This window comes from Gallinula chloropus (genome assembly GCF_964237585.1).
Source record: "Gallinula chloropus genome assembly, chromosome: 17".
Lineage (NCBI taxonomy): Eukaryota > Metazoa > Chordata > Aves > Gruiformes > Rallidae > Gallinula > Gallinula chloropus.
The window spans coordinates 12,399,184-12,417,314 of NC_140102.1; the positions used below are offsets into that span (position 1 = coordinate 12,399,184).

Here is an 18,131-nt window from a genome sequence, read left to right on the forward strand (position 1 = left end):
GGGAGAAGTTTCCCTGTGTTACAACAGAAATGCTTCATTTCACTCTGTCTTGTGGTGGGCTCTCTTTCCAAATGCTTTCATCTCCACCTCTTCATGGTCTAACATGGAAATCTGGTGAGGGGTGGGGAACCAAACAAGAAAACCAAAGAGCTGAGACCTGTTCCATAGAGCATGGGGAATGGCAGCATATATGCTTGGGTTTGGAGTGTGGGCATGGCTGGCAGCACGCTTTGTTGTCACTGTGGGTTTGGTCACTGCTGGGTGGCTGGATGATGTCAGCAGGTAGTGGTGCTGAATGCTGCTGCTCTTCTGGCCAAGGGAAAACTACTCTCCTGCCTGCTCCCTGGGCTGCTGCCCAGGGAGGACAAGGTCAGCTGTGTAGCTGATACAGGGAGGATGACCTAAACATGTCTGAAATGTATCTTGTGAAACCAGAAATGCAGACTTTATGCATCTCTCCTTGTTAATTTAGTCTTTCAGGAGCATCCTGTGTGAATGGATCCCACAGGGTTAAAAAATAAGCAAGCCACCATGCCTTGATATGGTTCCCTACACCACTTCCTGAGCCACCACTGAGAGAGTTGGGTGGCTGTATTGGAAAGAAACAGAAAATTGGAGTTCTGACCCCACATTCAATAATGTGGGATGAGATTTGGGTGTTAAAACTTCTGCTTGAGGGAGTTGCTGAACACTAACAACCAATGTGAGAGGAGGGCAACAGGACAGAGAAGCACCGAGTCTGGGGGCTGGGGCTGTGCCTGGTGTTGGACAGCTCTTCTGCTGGTGGAGTCCGGGGTCTTGGGCCCTCAAGCCCTTGTTACTCACCCTGAGATGGGGATATTGCAGGTAGAGGAAAGGCTGGTGTTTCTGAGAGGTGCTCTCAACTTGGAAGCTGGATCTCATTCCAAAAACAAGCTCAGAGTTTCAGCAAGCGCAGAGGTCACAGGAGAATCACTTGCAGCAGCCCCAGGTGTCCTGGTGACTTTCAGCCTAATTCCCCTGCCCTGCTGCTCTGCAAAAGCATCACAGGAACAGGGAGGAAACTGGACCCACTTGCAGCTAAGATAGTGAAACAGGCTGTCCACAGAGACACGGGCTGGGAATGGGCCTCTCTGGTCTTGCAGTGGTGCTTTGATATTGCTCAGGTTAAAAAAGCCAACAAAAAAATGAGCCAGTGTGGTTAAGAAAGCTGGAGGAGCTTACCTTTGGTTGTAACTCAAGCAACAATTTTCATAGTCACTCTTTTATGGACCACCTTTCTCTTGGGCAACTGTGCAGACCAACATCCCTCCACTTTGCTTTTCTTTCTCTTTTTTTTTCCTCTGTTACATGATGTTCTTGTGGCAGCAGGAACCAGCGCTCCCAACAGCGGTGGGAAACACACTGCAGGGTTCTGCTGGTGCAGGGAAAGTTCCTGTCTGAAATGGAGATGGTTGTTTTGCAGACTATCAGTGAGCCATAAATTAAAAGTAACAACTAGAAAGCTGAGCCTTGGGGCTCAGGAAGCTGCTGCTCACACAGAAGGGTAGAGGTTCTGCACGTTGGTCACACTGCACTGGTCAACACTGTCAAGTGAAAGGTGCATTTTAAAAACGTGCAGAGAGGCACTGGTCTTCATTTCTGGTTGTCTTCCATGCTTGGCCCCTTGTCTCCTCACCACCTCCTGCATCTCCTCAGTAGCTGCTTTTACAGTTGTCAAATGAAATGATCTAATAGCTAAAACTTCATTAAAAGATCAGATAATGTGGACTCTGTGGAAGGCCTTGGCATTATTGTCTTCGAAATCCATATGCCAGCAAAAGAATTGGGTGATCTCACCATCCAGGACCTGCAGACTGATGACCTGGGTAGGTGTGAGCAGGCTCCTCTGGATGTGGCCACCCAAACGACACCAGGGCAGCCTGACTCCCAACCTGTGTGTGTTTGGATGGAGGCTGTTACCCTGCACCTTCTTCTGCTGAAGCCAGGACATTTTATTCCAGCTGGTTGAGTTTCTCCTGATGGATTCAATCCAGCTGCTGCCTTTATAGATTGTTTGCTCTAAAAATCCTGAACTTGCTCTTTCTCATCTCAAAGTTCTCCTCGTGCTGTGAGAGGCTGCTGGTCAGTACTCTGCCTCACCCAGCAGAGAGGAGCTCAGTATTGCATTTGCTTCTTGAGAGGTGAGGATAACCATCCTTGGGGAGAGTGTTCACTTATCTGGGTTAAACCCTGTAGAAACAGGAACTTGGAAGAGCTGCCAGTTTGGAGGAGAAGTTGTGAGCCTGACTTCCTTATGGGAAGCAAAAATCTTGGAGGGGTGAAAGCAAGTTTGGATTTTATGGCAAGTGAAGTTGCCTGTAGGAGTGGGTTGGAAAAGGCATCTCTCTTCTCAGCTCTGTGTGTGCCAGAAGATACTGAGAGATAAGAGACTGGGAAGATGTTGTACCTGAATGAAGGCTGCTCAGTTCTGTACAGGGTTTTTTTGGTTCTGCTGATGACCTGATTGATTGTTGCATGCTGCAGACTGAACTTCAGGAAACTTCCCTTCTCTGACATTTCCTGGTTGACGTGGGGAACAAATTTTGCAATGAGCAATTCAGTTGTTGTCATTTTCCCCATGACAATCTGGGAGGTGATGTTAGTGTCACACTTTGCAAAGGTCCAGGTCCCTTTGTCTAAGACCACTGGAGCTGTGACTGCTGGAACTTCCCCAGACCTCCTTCTGGCAATGCCCACTCAAGCTGTTCATTCACTGGGGGCTCCATCTTTATGAACCCAACACCTGTGTCTTGTCGCGCTCGGTGTGGAGAACCTCTCTGGTACAGAACTGCTCATGTTCAATAACTGATGTTCATTTCTTCCAACTTCACCCATGCTTTGAGATCCCTGTTTGGAGAACTCCCTTGGAAGCCAGAGTTTGATGTGTTGATCTCCACTAGAGATGATGGGGATAAATTAGGTCTGTGGCACAAGCACACGGATGCTACATCTACGAGATGTCCACCAAGCCTGTTCTCCTTTCTCCTGCCTCTGGGAATGAGATGCTTTTGTTTGCCTCTGACTTCTTAATGACTCCTCTTCTGCTGTGATTCAAAGGCCTTATCAGGGAGTGTTATAATTAGTAATTGCATCCCAGTGTTGGGGGAAAATATCCCAGACCTAATGGGAAATCTCTGAGATGAAATTCTTGTCCTGACAGGGACAAGTGGAGCAAAACTGGGAATGGGGTGCACAAGAGCAGGGGGGAAAAAGGAAAATAATAAAATGTCAATGGTTTCAGCTGTAAATAGACCAAGCTCACCACCTAAATCTCATTAGAGAGAAGACTAAAGAGGGGAGTGGCAAAAGATCCACTTTTTTTCCTTACGCTTTTGCTGTTGGCTTTGTTCTGCCAACTTCTTGGAACGGAGTGTGCCCTGTGGAGCATCCCACTGCTCCCAGAAAGGCTGGGCCTCAAAAACAGCACTCCCAGGGAGGTCCTGTACTGCTGCCTGGTGGCTGCCATCCCTCCGTGCCTCTGCATGGCCCTGACCAAGTCTGTTCTCTGCAAGTCCTATGTCATTTAACATGGGAAGTGCCCTGTGTTGAAATGTTGGGGGTTTCCCTGTCTTACCTGACATCTGTCTGGTTATAATTCACTTAGGCGACTTCTCAGAGACACACTTGTTACCTGGAAGCTTCTGTTGGAGATTTTAGTCTTGTTGAGCTTGTCTGAAAAGCAGAAGTTCCTTCAAGCTTACCAGCTCCTGGCTGCCATGTATGGCTGTCGTGCCAGGCCCTAAAAACCCCAGCAGCTTTCTGAGCTCTCCCAGAGCACAGGGCTAAGGCTGTGCTCACGTTTCTGAAGTCATTCCTACAGTCTCACAAGTTCCTCCTGTCCAGCTTGGGTCTGTTTCATTACCAGCCTCAAGCGTTTGAAGGCTGCTGTGTCACCCCAGTTGCTGAGGTCTAAGTTTATATTTAATCCAGTCAACTCCAACATAACATCCCAGAATTTCTTGTACAAGGAAGAAGTGATTTACTTCTCATCACTTACCTCAGCACTGATGTCAGTAGTCAGATGTGTTCTCTGTTGTCTTTGCACTCAGATGTTTGGTTTTCCCTCTGGAGTTGCCTTTGGAAGGGACGTGGGGAAAACAGAGGCTGGCTGGTGGCATCATCCTTCCATGTTTTGGTTCTGTTCTGGGAGTCTGGCTATAACTTTCTTAGTTGGTGACTATTTGCTGTATCAATCTCTTTCAAGGTGAAGGCCGGGCAAGGCTCCCCCTCACCTCCTCTTCACACCCCTCCCAAGCACTGGGAGTCACCCGAGCTGAGGCAGGTCTGCCGCGGGCGACGCATGGGTTGTGGTGTGAAGCTTCCGTGGTGCTTTTGGAGCTTCTCTTTGATCACTGTTCCTACCAGCTGAGGCACAGGGCTGCCAGCGAGCAGGCTTGGTTTGCTGCTTGGGGAGGCAGCTGCTGCTCTTCTGTTGGACTTGAAGCTTCTCAGGTCTGTAGGTGCATCTCATCCTACATCTCAGCTGACTCTGAAGATCTCCGGAAAACAGCCTTGGGGTGACAGCAGTGTGGAGTAGGTGCCAGCTCTTTCTCTGGATGGCTGCAGGGAGATTCACAGGGAAGGCTGGGCGCTTGCAGACTCTTGGTTGGACTCTTGGTTCAGTGCAGACTGTTGGCATCAACAAAGCTTCAGTGGTCACCTTGAAAGGGCTGAGCTCTTTGCTTCGTACTTCAGCACGAGAGGGAGAGAACTGCACAGGCTGAGGGACTGCGGCCTCTGCGTGTGTTCAAAGGGCTCCAGCTTCTGGCTCCCAGGTCTGTCATACCAGCAGATGTTTATATGTGAATTTCTGGGACTCTATACAGTAAAAATTTCAGTCTGGGGCACTTCTTCCTCTTGGAATGGCAGTGTTACCATTTGCTTTTTCTTCTGCAGATTCTTGGCACACCTTACTGGAGGTTTTTTCCTCCTTTCCCACGGATGCACTTAGGCATGGAAATGAATGTGGAACTTGTGAGTTTGTTTCAGCTGAGTAGGGTTTAAAATCTGCTTAGACCATCTGATGGATCTTGTTAAGAGCACACAGTTCCAGAACAGCGTTCCCTTGTTGGAAAACTTTCAGTTCTGGTAGGGTATGAGCTCAGTTCCACCACCCTCTTCTTCTTAAGAGGAAATTTTGGAGGAGGCCAGTCGTGGCAGAAAATAGGTATCGAGGGACTGAGTTGGAACCACAGTGACTTAGGGAGGAAGGACAGGATGGGTGGGATGGGGCATTTGGGTTTCTTAGAATGGGTACTGTCTTGTAAGTCCACGTCACCCTCACTGTCAAGTCCTGCGTCTGCAGAACATTGTCCAGCAGCTGCTGTTGTTTCCAGAAGTAACCTGCTCCTTCCTTCACTCATAACGTGACTTTTTTTCTGCTGTGTCACTGAAAACACACATAAAATTGTCACTGGGGGGAGGATCAGGAGAGAGAAATACTATGGCCTGGCTGGTGACATGAAGTACCAGCGCTCCAGGAAACCTGGAACAGCGTTCCCTGAAAGGGGGGCAGGGTCTGGCTGGCAGGTAAGCGGCTGACACGGGGACAGGCTGGCTGAAGAAGGCCGTGTAGCACCTCTTCCCTCTTCCTGACACCAGGTTACAAGACAGATCCATGAGCATGAGCAGGAGAACGAGTTGCGGGAACAGATGTCAGGATATAAGCGGATGCGGCGCCAGCACCAGAAGCAGCTGATCGCCCTGGAAAACAAGTTGAAGGCCGAGATGGACGAGCACCGCCTCAAGCTGCAGAAGGAGGTGGAGACACATGCCAACAACTCGTCCATTGAGCTGGAGAAGCTGGCCAAGAAGCAAGTGGCTGTGATGGAGAAAGAGGTGAGTAGAGACTTAGGGGTCCCTACAAGAAGTTGGGGGCAGAGGTGTGTGCCAGATCTCTAGGAGGAGACTGTGAAGCTCTGCTTATGCCCTGTGGCGTTCAGCACGCTGTGTGGTTACTGTCTGGGGCTGCCCTGGCCCGTTTGGTGAAAGAGCTTCACAGCTACAAGTCAGTCTTCTGCTTGATGGGTGCTCCCTGGCATGGACCAGCACTGCAGCTACTGACAGCTGGCTGGTGGGCATGGGAGAACTCTGTGGAGACCTTGGAGGGGGCTTCAGCCTCACGGCCGAGGCTGTGACAACACTGCTTATTACTCTGTTCAAACCTCCCCATGTTCACCTAAGTAGTCCTCTGGGGTATTACCCTCTGGGGTGGTTTTGGTGGAGGAGAAGCATGAGGAAACTCCTAAATGTGTGTTGGGTCGGGTGTTTTATGTAGGTGGCTTTCATGTAGCTGAATACTCACGGTTTGGCCTGACACAGTGGTGGGAGAACAACAGCCTGACACACACAGCAGAAGGCTGATTAGTGCTGGATTCAGTACCTGCTCCCTCACCCTTTGTTTTGTGGGTTTTCTCTCCTCTGTGCCTTGCAGGCAAAGGCAGCTGCAGCAGATGAAAAGAAATTCCAGCAACAGATTTTGGCTCAGCAAAAGAAAGACCTGGCGACCTTTTTAGAAAGTCAGAAGAAACAATACAAGCTTTGCAAGGAAAAGATTAAAGAGGCAAGAAACCATCATCTTCAGGGCTGAAGGGGTGTGGAATGGGCATGAACTAGGCTCTCCTTTTGATAAACCTGGGCCAGCCCAGGGGTTTAAGGGACGCTGTCACACTTGGAAGCAGCTTTAGATTCTTAGGAACCAGGAGCATCTGGCAGCATTTCTAGAATATTCTCTAAGGTTGCTAGAGGTGCCTTCACAATCTGTTGTGGAGCAGAATCTTTGAAACCAAAGGTGATGAGGGAAAATGGGACATCACAGAGTTCTTCTTCCTCATCTGTTTGGGTTTTCTGCTAAAGCTGAAAGTCAGAGCAGCTGTGTAGATGTCACTTGACTAAAAAGCCCTGTGATTGCTTGTATTTAATTAGAAGAATTAATATATAGCTTATCTATCCCACATTGCTTTACTTAACAGTATCCCCATCACATCACAAACTGATTTGCTCTGAAGTGAGGGGAGAGAGTGAATAGTGAGGAGCCCTGTGAGGTGTCTGATTCGACAGTGTCAAACCTGACTCCTGTTGAAATAAAACTTAAGCCCAAGCTGGACTCTGCTGTAAAACACAAGCTGGGGAAGGAGCCTGTGGGGTTTGAGCTGGTCCCTTTCCTGAACAGCCAGAGCCTCCACCCCGGTGGTGTGTGGAGTTTCTTTCCATGCTGGCTGTTTTTAGCCCCTGAGATGTTTGTGTTTCCTGGCTGGTTTTTCATAGAATGATAGAATAATTTGGGCTGGAAGAGACTTTTGAAGGTCATCTAGCTCCAACCCCCTGCCATGGGCTGGGATACCCTCCACTAGACCAGGTTGCCCAAAGCCTCATCCAACCTTTTCCTCCTCTTCTCTTGTGGGGGTGATACAGCTCCATGGATGATAGGGCTGGGCATGGCCAGGTGCCAGGTCTAGTCCTGTAGTTGGGATTTTGGTGTCCTGTCATGACAGAGGGGTAGCCAGTGACACAAAGTCCCGAGTCCTGTGTCACTGCTATCCCGAGGGAAGCCTTGTTCTCACCCTTGTATCCATGCAGGAAATGAATGAGGACCACAGCACGCCGAAGAAAGAGAAGCAAGAAAGGATATCCAAGCATAAAGAGAACCTGCAGCACACACAGGCTGAAGAGGAGGCCCATCTTCTCAGCCAGCAGAGACTCTACTATGACAAAAACTGCCGTTCCTTCAAGAGAAAAACGATGATCAAGAGGCACGAGATGGAGCAGCAGAACATTCGGGAAGTATGGCACCCTTCACTTCTGTTCCCAGGCATTTCTGTAACTGCTGTAGCTTCGTGTCTGTCAGACAGCTGGCTGCCCAACATGTGGCCTTCCTGCTTCCAACTGCTAAATGGAGCTGAGAGAAGGTGTAGGAAACCTGTGTTGGGAAATAGTTTGCGGCTTTTCTTAACTCGGGAGGGGTGGCCGAGCTGATTTGCAGACAGACACATTACGTGGGGCACCCACTCTGGGTCAGATGCTGCTTCTGGGCTCCTGGGTGTTCAGTTTGGGGGGATCCCACTGTGCTGCTTTCCCAGCACAGGGCAGCTTGTGCCTTGGGGAGTGCCAGGGCTGCCCATGGGAGAGCTGTGAGGTGGCCGAAAGCATCATGCAAGGAGTGGGTAAAGAAAAATATGTGTAGCAAACCAGTAAGGACCTTAGAAGAGCAATATTAAGGTGCAGAGTGAAATGCCACAGCTGTAAGAAAAGCCAAAAATACAGTTGAGTGTCTGCACCCCACTTCTCTTCAAATATCCCAGTGTGGCTTTTCCACTGGGCTCTGCTCAGGTCAGTGCAGAGAAGGGGCCGTAGTTCGTTAGTGGGACACCAGTCTGTGTCTTGCTGTTCCTCATTAGTTACTAACCCTTGCCTTACCAGCTGCCCATAGGCAAACACCACTCTGGAGGGAGAGTTGGCACTTGTAGGTCTGTCTGTGGTTGCCACTATAGAACCTGAATGCTTCTTGGGTGGTGTTTTTGGATAAAGACTGTCAGATGAGAAAGTGTTTTGGTGAAGGCTGAGACTGGTCCTGTACTTAGTCTGCTGCCATCACGTTTTCCATCGCCCCCAACGCTGCCCTGTGCTTTACCTGTTGGGAGCTTTGCTGCCCTTGACCCCTGATGTGCCTGGGGCTGCCCAGCCACTTTGCACATCACACCCAGGCTGATCAACTCGGGTGACCTGAAAACAAATGACTCTGAAACCCAGATTTGGGCACCCCTGTGGCAGCACGTAAGGTCTGCCGCAGGGATGGGAATGGAATGCGGGTACCCAGCATGGTAGTTGAACCAGGAGAAACACTCTGAGCTCCTGTGCTCAAGCTCTTGAGACACCCCTAATTTGCAGAACAATCTGAGTGTTTATTGCCTGGAAATAATGTTCCTATGAACTAGTTCGGATTGGTGGGATCAGAGAGCTGAAGGAAGGAACGCTTCAGGAATGGGTTTTCTTGGTGTTTTAAGTAACCACAGAGGTTCTTCCCGTGTTCAGGGGAGTGGAGTGACCCTGCCTGTCACCAGGTGTGGACGGGGTGTGAGGGAGGCTGGCTGCCTGTCCTGAGAGAAGGCACAGGCACCCCAGCTCGCTGCCGTGCTGGCCACATGTGTCACCTGCCTCTGTGCGATGTGGAATCCTCTGCACCACCGATCACCACCAGATCCAGTTGTTGGTCTTGGTTGTCAAGGTGCAAGTTTTTGCTTAAAGGTAAATGTGCACCACGTCCTTAGGCCAAGTCTACAGGGACAAGTCCTTGCCCTGTTCCCCTCCCCATTCTCCCAGTTTAAACCTGTTGCAGCAACAGCAGCCATAGGGGCTGAAGCGCCTGTCTGCAGGTGTGGATGTTGGATTACAACAGGGTTACAACACACAAGCAACAACTCAGAATAATTAGATTATATTTTTTTGCTTCTGCTGCAGAAACTCGTTAGGCTGAGCCAACACTGAGCCCTCCCCGTGCTGGGCACCGTACCTGTGCGTAGAGTGGGGCTGCCCCACTCTGCCTGGCTGGCGTGAAGCACAGCCATGGGTTTGTGAAACGGAGACGTACCAGCAGACCATCTGTTGAGGGTCACCAGAGATCAGTGAGGGGTACAGCTGTAGTTGCTGCTTGACTGAGCTGGATTATTCAGCTCCGCAGGTTGTTGCTGATAGCTTGAGACAGAAACACTGGTGGTGATCAGGGAGAGGATCCACTGTCGTTCTCTGCCGGGGTTTGTCACCTGGAGAAGGTTTCCCTGGGCTGTGGGGTGCTGTGCAGCAGCTCTTATGTGCACATTGAGGACTTGTGAGGCCTGGGTTGATCCCTGTTTCAGGAATCATGCTGTGCTGGGGTGAAACCCACCCATCTGCAGTGGCAGTTCCTTTACCTGGTGTGCTGGAGCTCAGCCGCAGCTGTTCCAGTGTGATACGGGAGAAGCCTCGGGGTGATCTGAACCAGACAAGTAACAGCCCCGGGTGCTGTCAGTCACCCCAGCTCAGCCCCCCCAGGCCCGAGCACCCCAGGATGTCTTTAGCAGGGATGTCTATGATGCGCAGCAGCCACGGGGGGCTTGTGTGTGGTCCCAGTGCCACCTGCTGGAGACTCCCTGGGTGAGCCAGAGGAGGATGGATGGATGGATGGATGGATGGATGGATGGATGGATGGATGGATGGATGGATGGATGGATGGATGGATGGATGGATGGATGGATGGATGGATGCTAGGTGACCACTTTATTAGCGGTCCCATCATGCTGCTGGGTTTGTGATTCTCTGTGGCACGTGGAAGTCCTTGATGTCACCTAGAGGAGTGCCCGGAACACCCAGCCTTGTGAACTTGACTACCCCATCTCAGGGCAGAGAGGATCGCTCCTCAGCTTCTGTCCTCTGCTGTCCTCTTGTGCAGGAGTTAAACAAGAAGCGGACCCAGAAGGAGATGGAGCATGCCATGCTGATCCGGCACGACGAGTCGACGCGTGAGCTGGAGTACAGGCAGCTGCACACGCTGCAGAAGCTGCGAATGGACCTGATCCGGCTGCAGCACCAGACTGAGCTCGAGAACCAGCTGGAATACAACAAGCGGCGAGAGCGGGAGCTGCACAGGAAGCATTTCATGGAACTCCGGCAGCAACCAAAGAACCTGAAGGTGCTGACAGCTTTCCTTCCTCTGGCTGAAGGAAGCTTTCCTTCCTCTTCCAGCCTCTGCCCTGCCAGGCAGGCTGGTCCCTCTGCTTGCTGCCTCTGCTGTGTGGCAGAGCCACCGCTCTCCTCAGCACCACGTGCTCTCCTTTGCACCCAGTTTCTTTGCGCAGCGCTGCTCTGGTGTAAGACAAGTTGTTACAGCAAAGAGCTCACTGAGGGTTTTGAAGTGCTGTGTTAATTGAGGCTGCCAAGTAGAACTAGGCTAGGCCTTGGCAAAGCCTTACAGAGCTGGGTTCTGCTGAGCTGTGCTTTCTGCAGGTCCTGGCTGGTGTCAGCCTATATAAACCCTGACAGGGAAAGGGGCTTGGGCGATGGTGCCTCACTTCCCAAGTCACTAGTGGGAGAGAACACAGGTGTGCTGAGCGCTGTGCTCTGCCCAGGTTCGGCTCTGCAGGTTGATTAGAAACCCATGAGCTGCCATGGGAGATTTCCCATCCTCCTCTGAGCATCCAGAAAGGCACGTGGCGCTTACTGCATCACACTCTCACTGGTTCTCAGATCCACAGCCTCCAGAGCTGAGGCAGCTTGTGGAGGAGGCCTCAAAAGGAAATGCTTTTTGGGAGGCAGGTGGCAGGGTGATGGGACAGGCTGCTGGCAGGATGCAGGGTGGGAGGGGGAGATGCCCTAGGCTGGGCTCCAGGCCCAAGGTCAGTGCTGAAGCAGGGCCTGAGCTGGTGCTGGGTCTGCAGGGCCAGAGACGGCACAGAGCACAGGGGAACTGCAGTGGTCCCACCAGCCCACCCACTGGGTGTGTTTTATAACCTCTCCCAGAGCTCTTCCTGCTCTTCATGCCATTCCTCCCTTGGCAGGCTATGGAAATGCAGATCAAAAAGCAGTTCCAGGACACATGCAAAGTGCAAACGAAGCAGTACAAAGCACTGAAGAATCACCAGCTGGAAGTTACTCCAAAGAGTGAGCACAAGACAATTTTGAAGAGTCTGAAGGACGAGCAGACGAGGAAGCTTGCCATCCTGGCAGAGCAGTATGAGCAGAGCATCAATGAGATGATGGCCTCGCAAGCGGTAGGTGCAGCGTGTGGCACCTCCCTGGGCAGGGACTCCCCACCTGGGGTGTGTGGCAGTGGGGTACGGTTGGGCTGCCCACTGTGGTGTGGTGCATGGATCCTCTCTGAGGCTTTTGCCTCTGTGTGAGCAGTGAAGCAGCACTTGGGCGCCCTTCCTGCTTTCCCATTCTGCTGCAAACACCAGAGACTCCCTGGCTTGGAGGAGGAGGAGCAGAGAAGTTACTGGCAGAGGTGTGACTGCTGTTTGTCCCGATGCTCTTGCAGCTCCGGCTGGATGAGGCCCAAGAAGCGGAATGCCAAGCCCTGAGACTGCAACTCCAGCAGGAGATGGAGCTGCTCAACGCCTACCAGAGCAAAATTAAGATGCAGACAGAAGCACAGCATGAAAGAGAGCTCCAGAAGCTGGAGCAACGGGTGTCACTGCGCAGGGCGCATCTCGAGCAGAAGGTACGTGCAGGGTTACGCCTGGGACGCGGGGTGGGCGCCGGGGCGGCGGAGCGGTGCCACGGGGCTGCTGACTCTGCCTCTTCCAGATCGAAGAGGAGCTCGCCGCCCTCCAGAAGGAACGCAGCGAGAGGATAAAGTTTCTTTTGGAAAGGCAGGAGCGAGAGATCGAGACATTTGACGTGGAGAGCTTGCGAATGGGCTTTGGGAATCTGGTCACATTAGAATACCCCAAGGAGGACTATAGATGAGATTAAATTTCTTCGCCATTTAAAAAACAAAAAAACAAAAACAAAAAGCAAACAAAATGATTCTAAAACTTGCAAAACCAACATTCCCCATGTGAACGGGCGTGCTCTCTCTCTTTCTGTCTCTTACTGACATCGTGTCGGACTAGTGCCTGTATATTCTTACTCCATCAGGGGCCCCTTTCCCCCCCCCGTGCCGGTCCCGGTGCAGGACGGCTCCTGGCGGTCTTTTTCCATAGTACGTCACAGTATCGATGTCTCTGTGCAATGATTAAAAAATGTTTCAGTGAAAACTTTTGGAGACGATTTTAATGGAGAAAAAAAACAAAAACAAAAAAACAAAACAAAACACAAAAAAAACCCAACAAAAACAAAGTGGATGTCTGTTGCTTTTGAGCAATCACTCATTTACCACCAACCAGTGAAAAGTACAAGCAAAAAAACAAAACCAACTTAATGAAAGAGTAATAATCAAAAGATAAAACGAACCCAGGGGGAGAGAGACTAAATCCGCAGCCTTACCTTAACTAGCTGCTGCATAATTTTATTTTATTTTTTATTTTTTTGGTATTTATTCATCAGGAATAATTAAATAATTAAAAAAATTTTATTAAAGATTGAAAAAAAAAAATTTGATACATTTTACAGAAAAAGGAAAAAAAAAAACCTTTAATTGTGCTGTTGTACATATCAGTGGTGACATATTATTACTTTTTTGGGGGTGGGGAGGGGCGGGGGGGGCGCAGCCCTGGTGATTTTTAGGAGAACCATGCCAGGCGGGGCCTCGGCCCTCGGCATATTCTTGATTGTATCATAATCATTTTCTGCTGTCGCAGAGAATGTGAATACACTTAAATGAGCCCACGGGATCCCAAGTAGCACAAATTGGGCTTCGTCAAATCCTGTATTTTGTGTATAGAAGGAATTTAAGGAGAGCTTTTACTTATTTTCATATTGTATTTTAACTGTTTCTCTGATCAAAAATTTTTTTACTTCCTCCCTCCCCACCCCCACCCAGCCCCCCCCCCCCCAGCCCCCTCCCCTTCCCTCGTGCTCCCGGCCCACTCTCCGGGTCAGTGCCTGGAGCCCCACACTGTCCCTCTGCTCATCCCGGCCCTTTTCAGTTTTGGTTTTTTACTTTTGGTGGGGTTTGTTTTTTTTTCCTTTTGGTTTTTTTTTTTTTGGTTGTTTTTTTTGTTCTTTTGTTCCTCCCCCCCAAGTCCACCCCTGACCCCATGATCTTGGTCATAAAATATTGCATTATTCACACTTTCAAACCGTGTATTTTCTTACAATAAAAAGATGAAAAAAAAAGGCTTTACTTCTTTTGCATGCACTTTAAAAAAAAAAAACCTCAAAAAAAAGAAAAAAAGAAAAACCCAACAAACCAACAACAAAAAAAAACATTTTTCAGGTTCCGAGAAGAGCATGAATAACTGTCAGAGCTTTTAATTATATTTGTAAATAAAAGTGTTCATCACACTGCCTGGCTGTCTCATTGTGGGGAGAGCGGCAGAGCCTGAAGGGCAAAGGGGGGGGTGACATGGCCCCTGGCTGCTCCTTTGGGCAGGGGCCGTGTGCCAGGGCAGCAGCCACCTCTGCCCCCTTGGTCCCAGCACAGGCTGCAGCTCGCTGTCCAGCTCCTGGAGAGCAGCTGTCTTCCTAAAACCCCATTGGTGCCGCTTTACTGGTCAGGGTGGGGTCAGCAATGCTGGGGTGACCCTTGGTGCCTTCCCCAGGTCAGGGGGCCTGCCCTGTACCTTACAGGGACAGTAATTTGTGAAGGGGAGTGTGTCACGGGGCTGGGGGCTTCCACTCCACACAAAGCTGCCGGCTTTTGGGGTCTTGTGACCTCCTCATGCAGTCACACAGACCCTGGGTTCACTTTCTGCCCACATGGGCAGAGGGATCAGGAACAGCCCAGGCCCTAGCGCAGCTGGGCAGCACCAGGAAAGCTGGGGTGCTGCTGGGGGTGCTGAGAGCCACTCTGGCAGCTGCCCCGAGGGGTGTGAGGCTTGGGAGGACACACACGTCCACAGCTGGGCTGACGCTCCCGTGGCAGCACTTGCAGGCACTGCTGCCAGGACAGGGATCTCCTGTCAGAGGGTGCAGCCTGCTTACACCAGGAGGGGGAAAGAAACACCCTGCCACCAAGCCCCTCCTGTAAGCACCTCCCATCCCCCAAGAAGACAACCACACCATCCACCTCTGCAAGTTTTTAATGGCGCTGTGAGCAAACGGCACATTAACAGCGGGTCACACCGGGACTGGGAGGAAATGAAGGGGTTTCTCAGCTCTGAGCGGTCACAGAGAACAGGAGGTGGTGCCACCTCCCACCAGCTCTCCCTTGGCTGCTCACCTCAGCTACACAGAAGCACCGGCCCAACACTTGAAGGTACAAATAAACTTAAAGTGGGAGTTTCCCTTAGACTGCCACCCCCCCCCCCCCCGAAAGGGGAGACTCTGCAGCCCACGCAGTGGTTCTGTACCCACACACTGTGGCAGAGACGCTGTGACACACCACTGACCAGCAGAGGCTTTGGTTTCCCTTATGCAGGTCAGTTGGGGCCCTTGGCTGACACCTCAGCAGCTCATGAGCTCACCATCGCCTGCGGGGTCCTGCCAAAGCACACGGACACGGAAGCAGGATCAGGACAGGGACACGGGTCCAGTGCAGGAGCAGGTGGGTTCAACTCACTAACCAAACTAAAGGAGAGTGATGTGCTCTGGCCACCCAGGGACACTGGGGGTGCTGCACAGCGCTGACTGGGGGCCGCTCACCCTACTTCCCCGACAGCTGCTCGTAGAGCTTCGGCACGTAGTCATCCCACTCTGCCTGGTAGCAAGTGCCAGCCACCGGCACCCCCAGCTCGTACTTGCTGCGGAAAGACGCCACCTTGAACTTCCCTCGCTTGTCACCAGAGCGGTTGGAGAGGACGGGCTCGTTGCAGGACAGCTGCTTCGGCTGCTCGTACACCAGCCACACGTAGCGGTGCAGCCCTGCGGGGACAGCGTTACCACTCACAGGCCCTGGAATTCCTGGCGTCGGGCTTGCTCTGGCATCACCCCAGGAACACAGGGAAACAGAGGCCGCCCGCGCGCTCCAGGAGCAGAAGGCTGAGCAGCGCAGAGATAAGGCGGCTGAGAGAAGATGTGCTACATCTCCTTGCACAGCTCACATCTGCCAGGCCAGTGCTCCCCACAGCAGGCAGTGCTGCCTACCAAGCACCCGCCTGTCGTGACACAGGGACAGTGGCAACGTGTCCGTGCTGGCTGTGGCCACAAGCAGCCCTGTGTGGGCCGTTCCGCAGCACAGCTGTTTGCCCAGCGCGGGCCCGGCAGGCAGCCCACTGCAGGCCTCCCGCCCGCCCCTGCGCGCCACAGCCGATCCACAGCACCCCCGTGCTCGGAGCCTGGGAACCAACCTGTTCCCTTGGGAGGTCCAGAGCCGACGTAATCCGACAGCACAGTCCCGCTCCCCACATCGTTGCCTTTCATGTTGGTCACCAGGAAGTGATGCCATTCCCTGTGATTCAATGAAAGAACAAGGCAAAAACCCATCAAACCACATCACAGCCCCAGCTAAGGCCCTTCATAGTTCAGGGCTGCTGCTTTTCCATAAGGCTCTCAGTGGAGGCTAGCTGAAGATACGAGCCACTGACCCTGGTTTACCAAACCCACGGAGCTCCAGTCCAAGAACAGGTACCGCTTCCTTCAGGCCACAGAGCCTGTCAAAACCTGCTCTGTAATCCCGCTCTGGAGCCCTGGGAAGCCCAGAGCTTCTGACTCTTAAGAGGAGGTATCCGACATAGTTTTGAGCCTCCCTGGAGGCAGATGAGCTGGTCCCAGATTTAAGACTTCACTGCTAGTTCAGATTAATTCCAACTTGCACACGTGCCAAATCAGAGCAAACATCAGACATGCACTTCTCCAAGATACAAGAGACCTCCAAACACCCCTGGCAAAAGCAGCTGCTCCTCCCCATGCTGTCCCTGTTTCAAGGACAGATGTGACGGCTGTGCCTGTTTCATCCCAAGCCACAAACTCACTGCTGCATCTCAGGCAGAACACATTCACCACCTCCTAAACCTCTGCTCAGACCAAGAGGGATGCTCTGTTTTGTCCACACCCATTACCTGAACTTCGGGTCCTTCCTACTGGGAGCATCTGGGTCCGTGAGAACCAGGGTGTAAAGCTTCTGGGGATCACAGCCATCCCATTCGATGCTGGTGGGGCGATGCTGGACCTGGAGGGATGAGAGCATTGGCACAGCCAGCCCTCTGGCCTGCACCACGCAGCCTGGCCGGCCACCTGCCCTGCACGCAGAGCCCGCCCGAGGAGTTCAAGGCCGTTCGCGCCGGCCCGCAGCCAACCTGCGAGAGCCGCCGGGGCTCCTCCTGCGGCACGGAGCCAGGCCCGGCCGCGCCTCCCCCGCACCAGAGCCGGCAGCGAAGCAGCGCACTCCCCTCAGGCCGCCGCAGCCCAGGCGCACAGCGCCCCGCCGCCACCCCGGGGGCCCAGCCCCGCTCACCTGCGTGGGTGTGAGCACTTTGCCCAGCTCATCTATCTCCACGGAGCCATACTTGACGCGCAGCGGGTGCGCCGGCTTCTGCTCCACCTCGGTGAGGCTCAGCGGCCCCGTCCACAGCCCCAAGTCCACCGGCATGGCTGCTCCTGCCGCCCGCTCCGCGCACTGCGCCCGCGCCGGCCCAGCGCCGCCCCGCTCGGCCCGCCCCCCGTTCCCATTGGCTGCGGCGCCGACGCGCTCCGCTCCCATTGGCGGCGGCGCGCCCGCTAGCCTGCTGTTAGAGCGCCCCCAGGCGGGGGCCGCGGCACTGGTGCCGCTCCGGTCTTTGCACGGAGCGGGCCGGGCAGCGCCGCGCTGCAGGCCCCGCTTAAGGGTCTTGCCGTTAATTAGCTTGTAATTTAGGCGCTGAGGCCCGGGAGCCAGCGTCCCCTCGCAGCGCTATGCGCGCCCGAGCGCAGCGTGCGATGGCCGCTGGAGAGCTGACCCGTTGTGCCTTCCCCCAGCAGTGAGGTGTCCCACGGGTTAGCTGTCTTCTGGAGTCGTTGGTACGTTCTATAGGCTAACAAGGCACTTAAGGATCTTCCATAGTGATTAATATTGCTACGCACACAACTACTGGCTCAACAGATTACTGGCATAAGGTAACAAGGGTACCTGTGCGCTTTACAGCCCTTGTGGGGTCGCACAGAGACACACACTACCCGTTACTGCCACACAACCACCCAGCCCAGAGGCTGCAATGGTGGGCAGGGCAGGGCCATCGGCTCCACCTGGCGTCTGCGAAAAATACCCCCTCACTGGGACAGTTTCTCTTTAACGCATCTGATGCGGAAATTTAAAAGCGCGCTGGCTGCGTTTTGTTACGTTCACCCCAGCCAAAGGAGACCTGGAATGAAACCGGGAACAGCCCTACCTGTCCTTGCTGCCTGTTTCCGTGGCCGCCCAGCCGCTCATCCCTTGCTATTGCCACCTGTCGCCTCCCCCCAGCCCTTCGTCGGTCTGTGCTCCGCTTTTTTCTTCTGCAGATTTGGTTTAAACTGCTGCTTATTTTGTTTTTTCCATAACCAAAGGCAAATACTATGGCACCATTCGTAGCAATTTGTCACCGCTCCTCCTGCTCCCGCTGCTTTTGGGGTGCCTCTAAGGG

The 18,131-nt window shown here is 52.7% G+C and overlaps 2 protein-coding genes across 3 annotated transcripts in view; one reads left to right on the forward strand and one right to left on the reverse strand.

Annotated features, from left to right (window-relative positions):
* Window positions 1–13,938, forward strand: part of TAOK3 (TAO kinase 3) — a 48,618-nt gene extending 34,680 nt beyond the window's left edge. For both annotated transcript variants that reach the window (XM_084272213.1, XM_084272212.1), the window contains 7 exons: window positions 5,623–5,859; window positions 6,455–6,583; window positions 7,600–7,803; window positions 10,445–10,684; window positions 11,550–11,762; window positions 12,029–12,211; window positions 12,298–13,938. In XM_084272213.1, the coding sequence (XP_084128339.1) occupies window positions 5,623–5,859; window positions 6,455–6,583; window positions 7,600–7,803; window positions 10,445–10,684; window positions 11,550–11,762; window positions 12,029–12,211; window positions 12,298–12,459 (1,368 nt within the window). In that variant the 3' untranslated portion in view covers window positions 12,460–13,938. The remainder of the gene's footprint in view (window positions 1–5,622; window positions 5,860–6,454; window positions 6,584–7,599; window positions 7,804–10,444; window positions 10,685–11,549; window positions 11,763–12,028; window positions 12,212–12,297) is intronic.
* Window positions 13,939–14,659: 721 nt separating this feature from the next.
* PEBP1 (phosphatidylethanolamine binding protein 1) lies at window positions 14,660–17,153 on the reverse strand. Its single transcript, XM_084271941.1, has 4 exons — window positions 16,988–17,153; window positions 16,593–16,702; window positions 15,882–15,982; window positions 14,660–15,456 (listed from the first exon to the last, which is right to left on the reverse strand). Exons 1-4 carry the CDS (start codon window positions 17,120–17,122, stop codon window positions 15,239–15,241), a joined length of 564 nt encoding a protein of 187 aa, XP_084128067.1. The 5' UTR covers window positions 17,123–17,153; the 3' UTR covers window positions 14,660–15,238.
* Window positions 17,154–18,131: the final 978 nt, after the last annotated feature.

What these genes read in the sequence shown, in the direction of transcription:
- PEBP1 (XM_084271941.1), bottom strand. Translation starts at nt 17,122, where the DNA reads ATGCCGGTGGACTTGGGGCTGTGGACGGGGCCGCTGAGCCTCACCGAG. An exon ending in AGGAAGGACCCGAAGTTCAG is followed by an intron (nt 15,983 to 16,592) that starts GTAATGGGTGTG and finishes ATTGAATCACAG; the next exon opens with GGAATGGCATCACTTCCTGG. An exon ending in TGGACCTCCCAAGGGAACAG is followed by an intron (nt 15,457 to 15,881) that starts GTTGGTTCCCAG and finishes CTGTCCCCGCAG; the next exon opens with GGCTGCACCGCTACGTGTGG.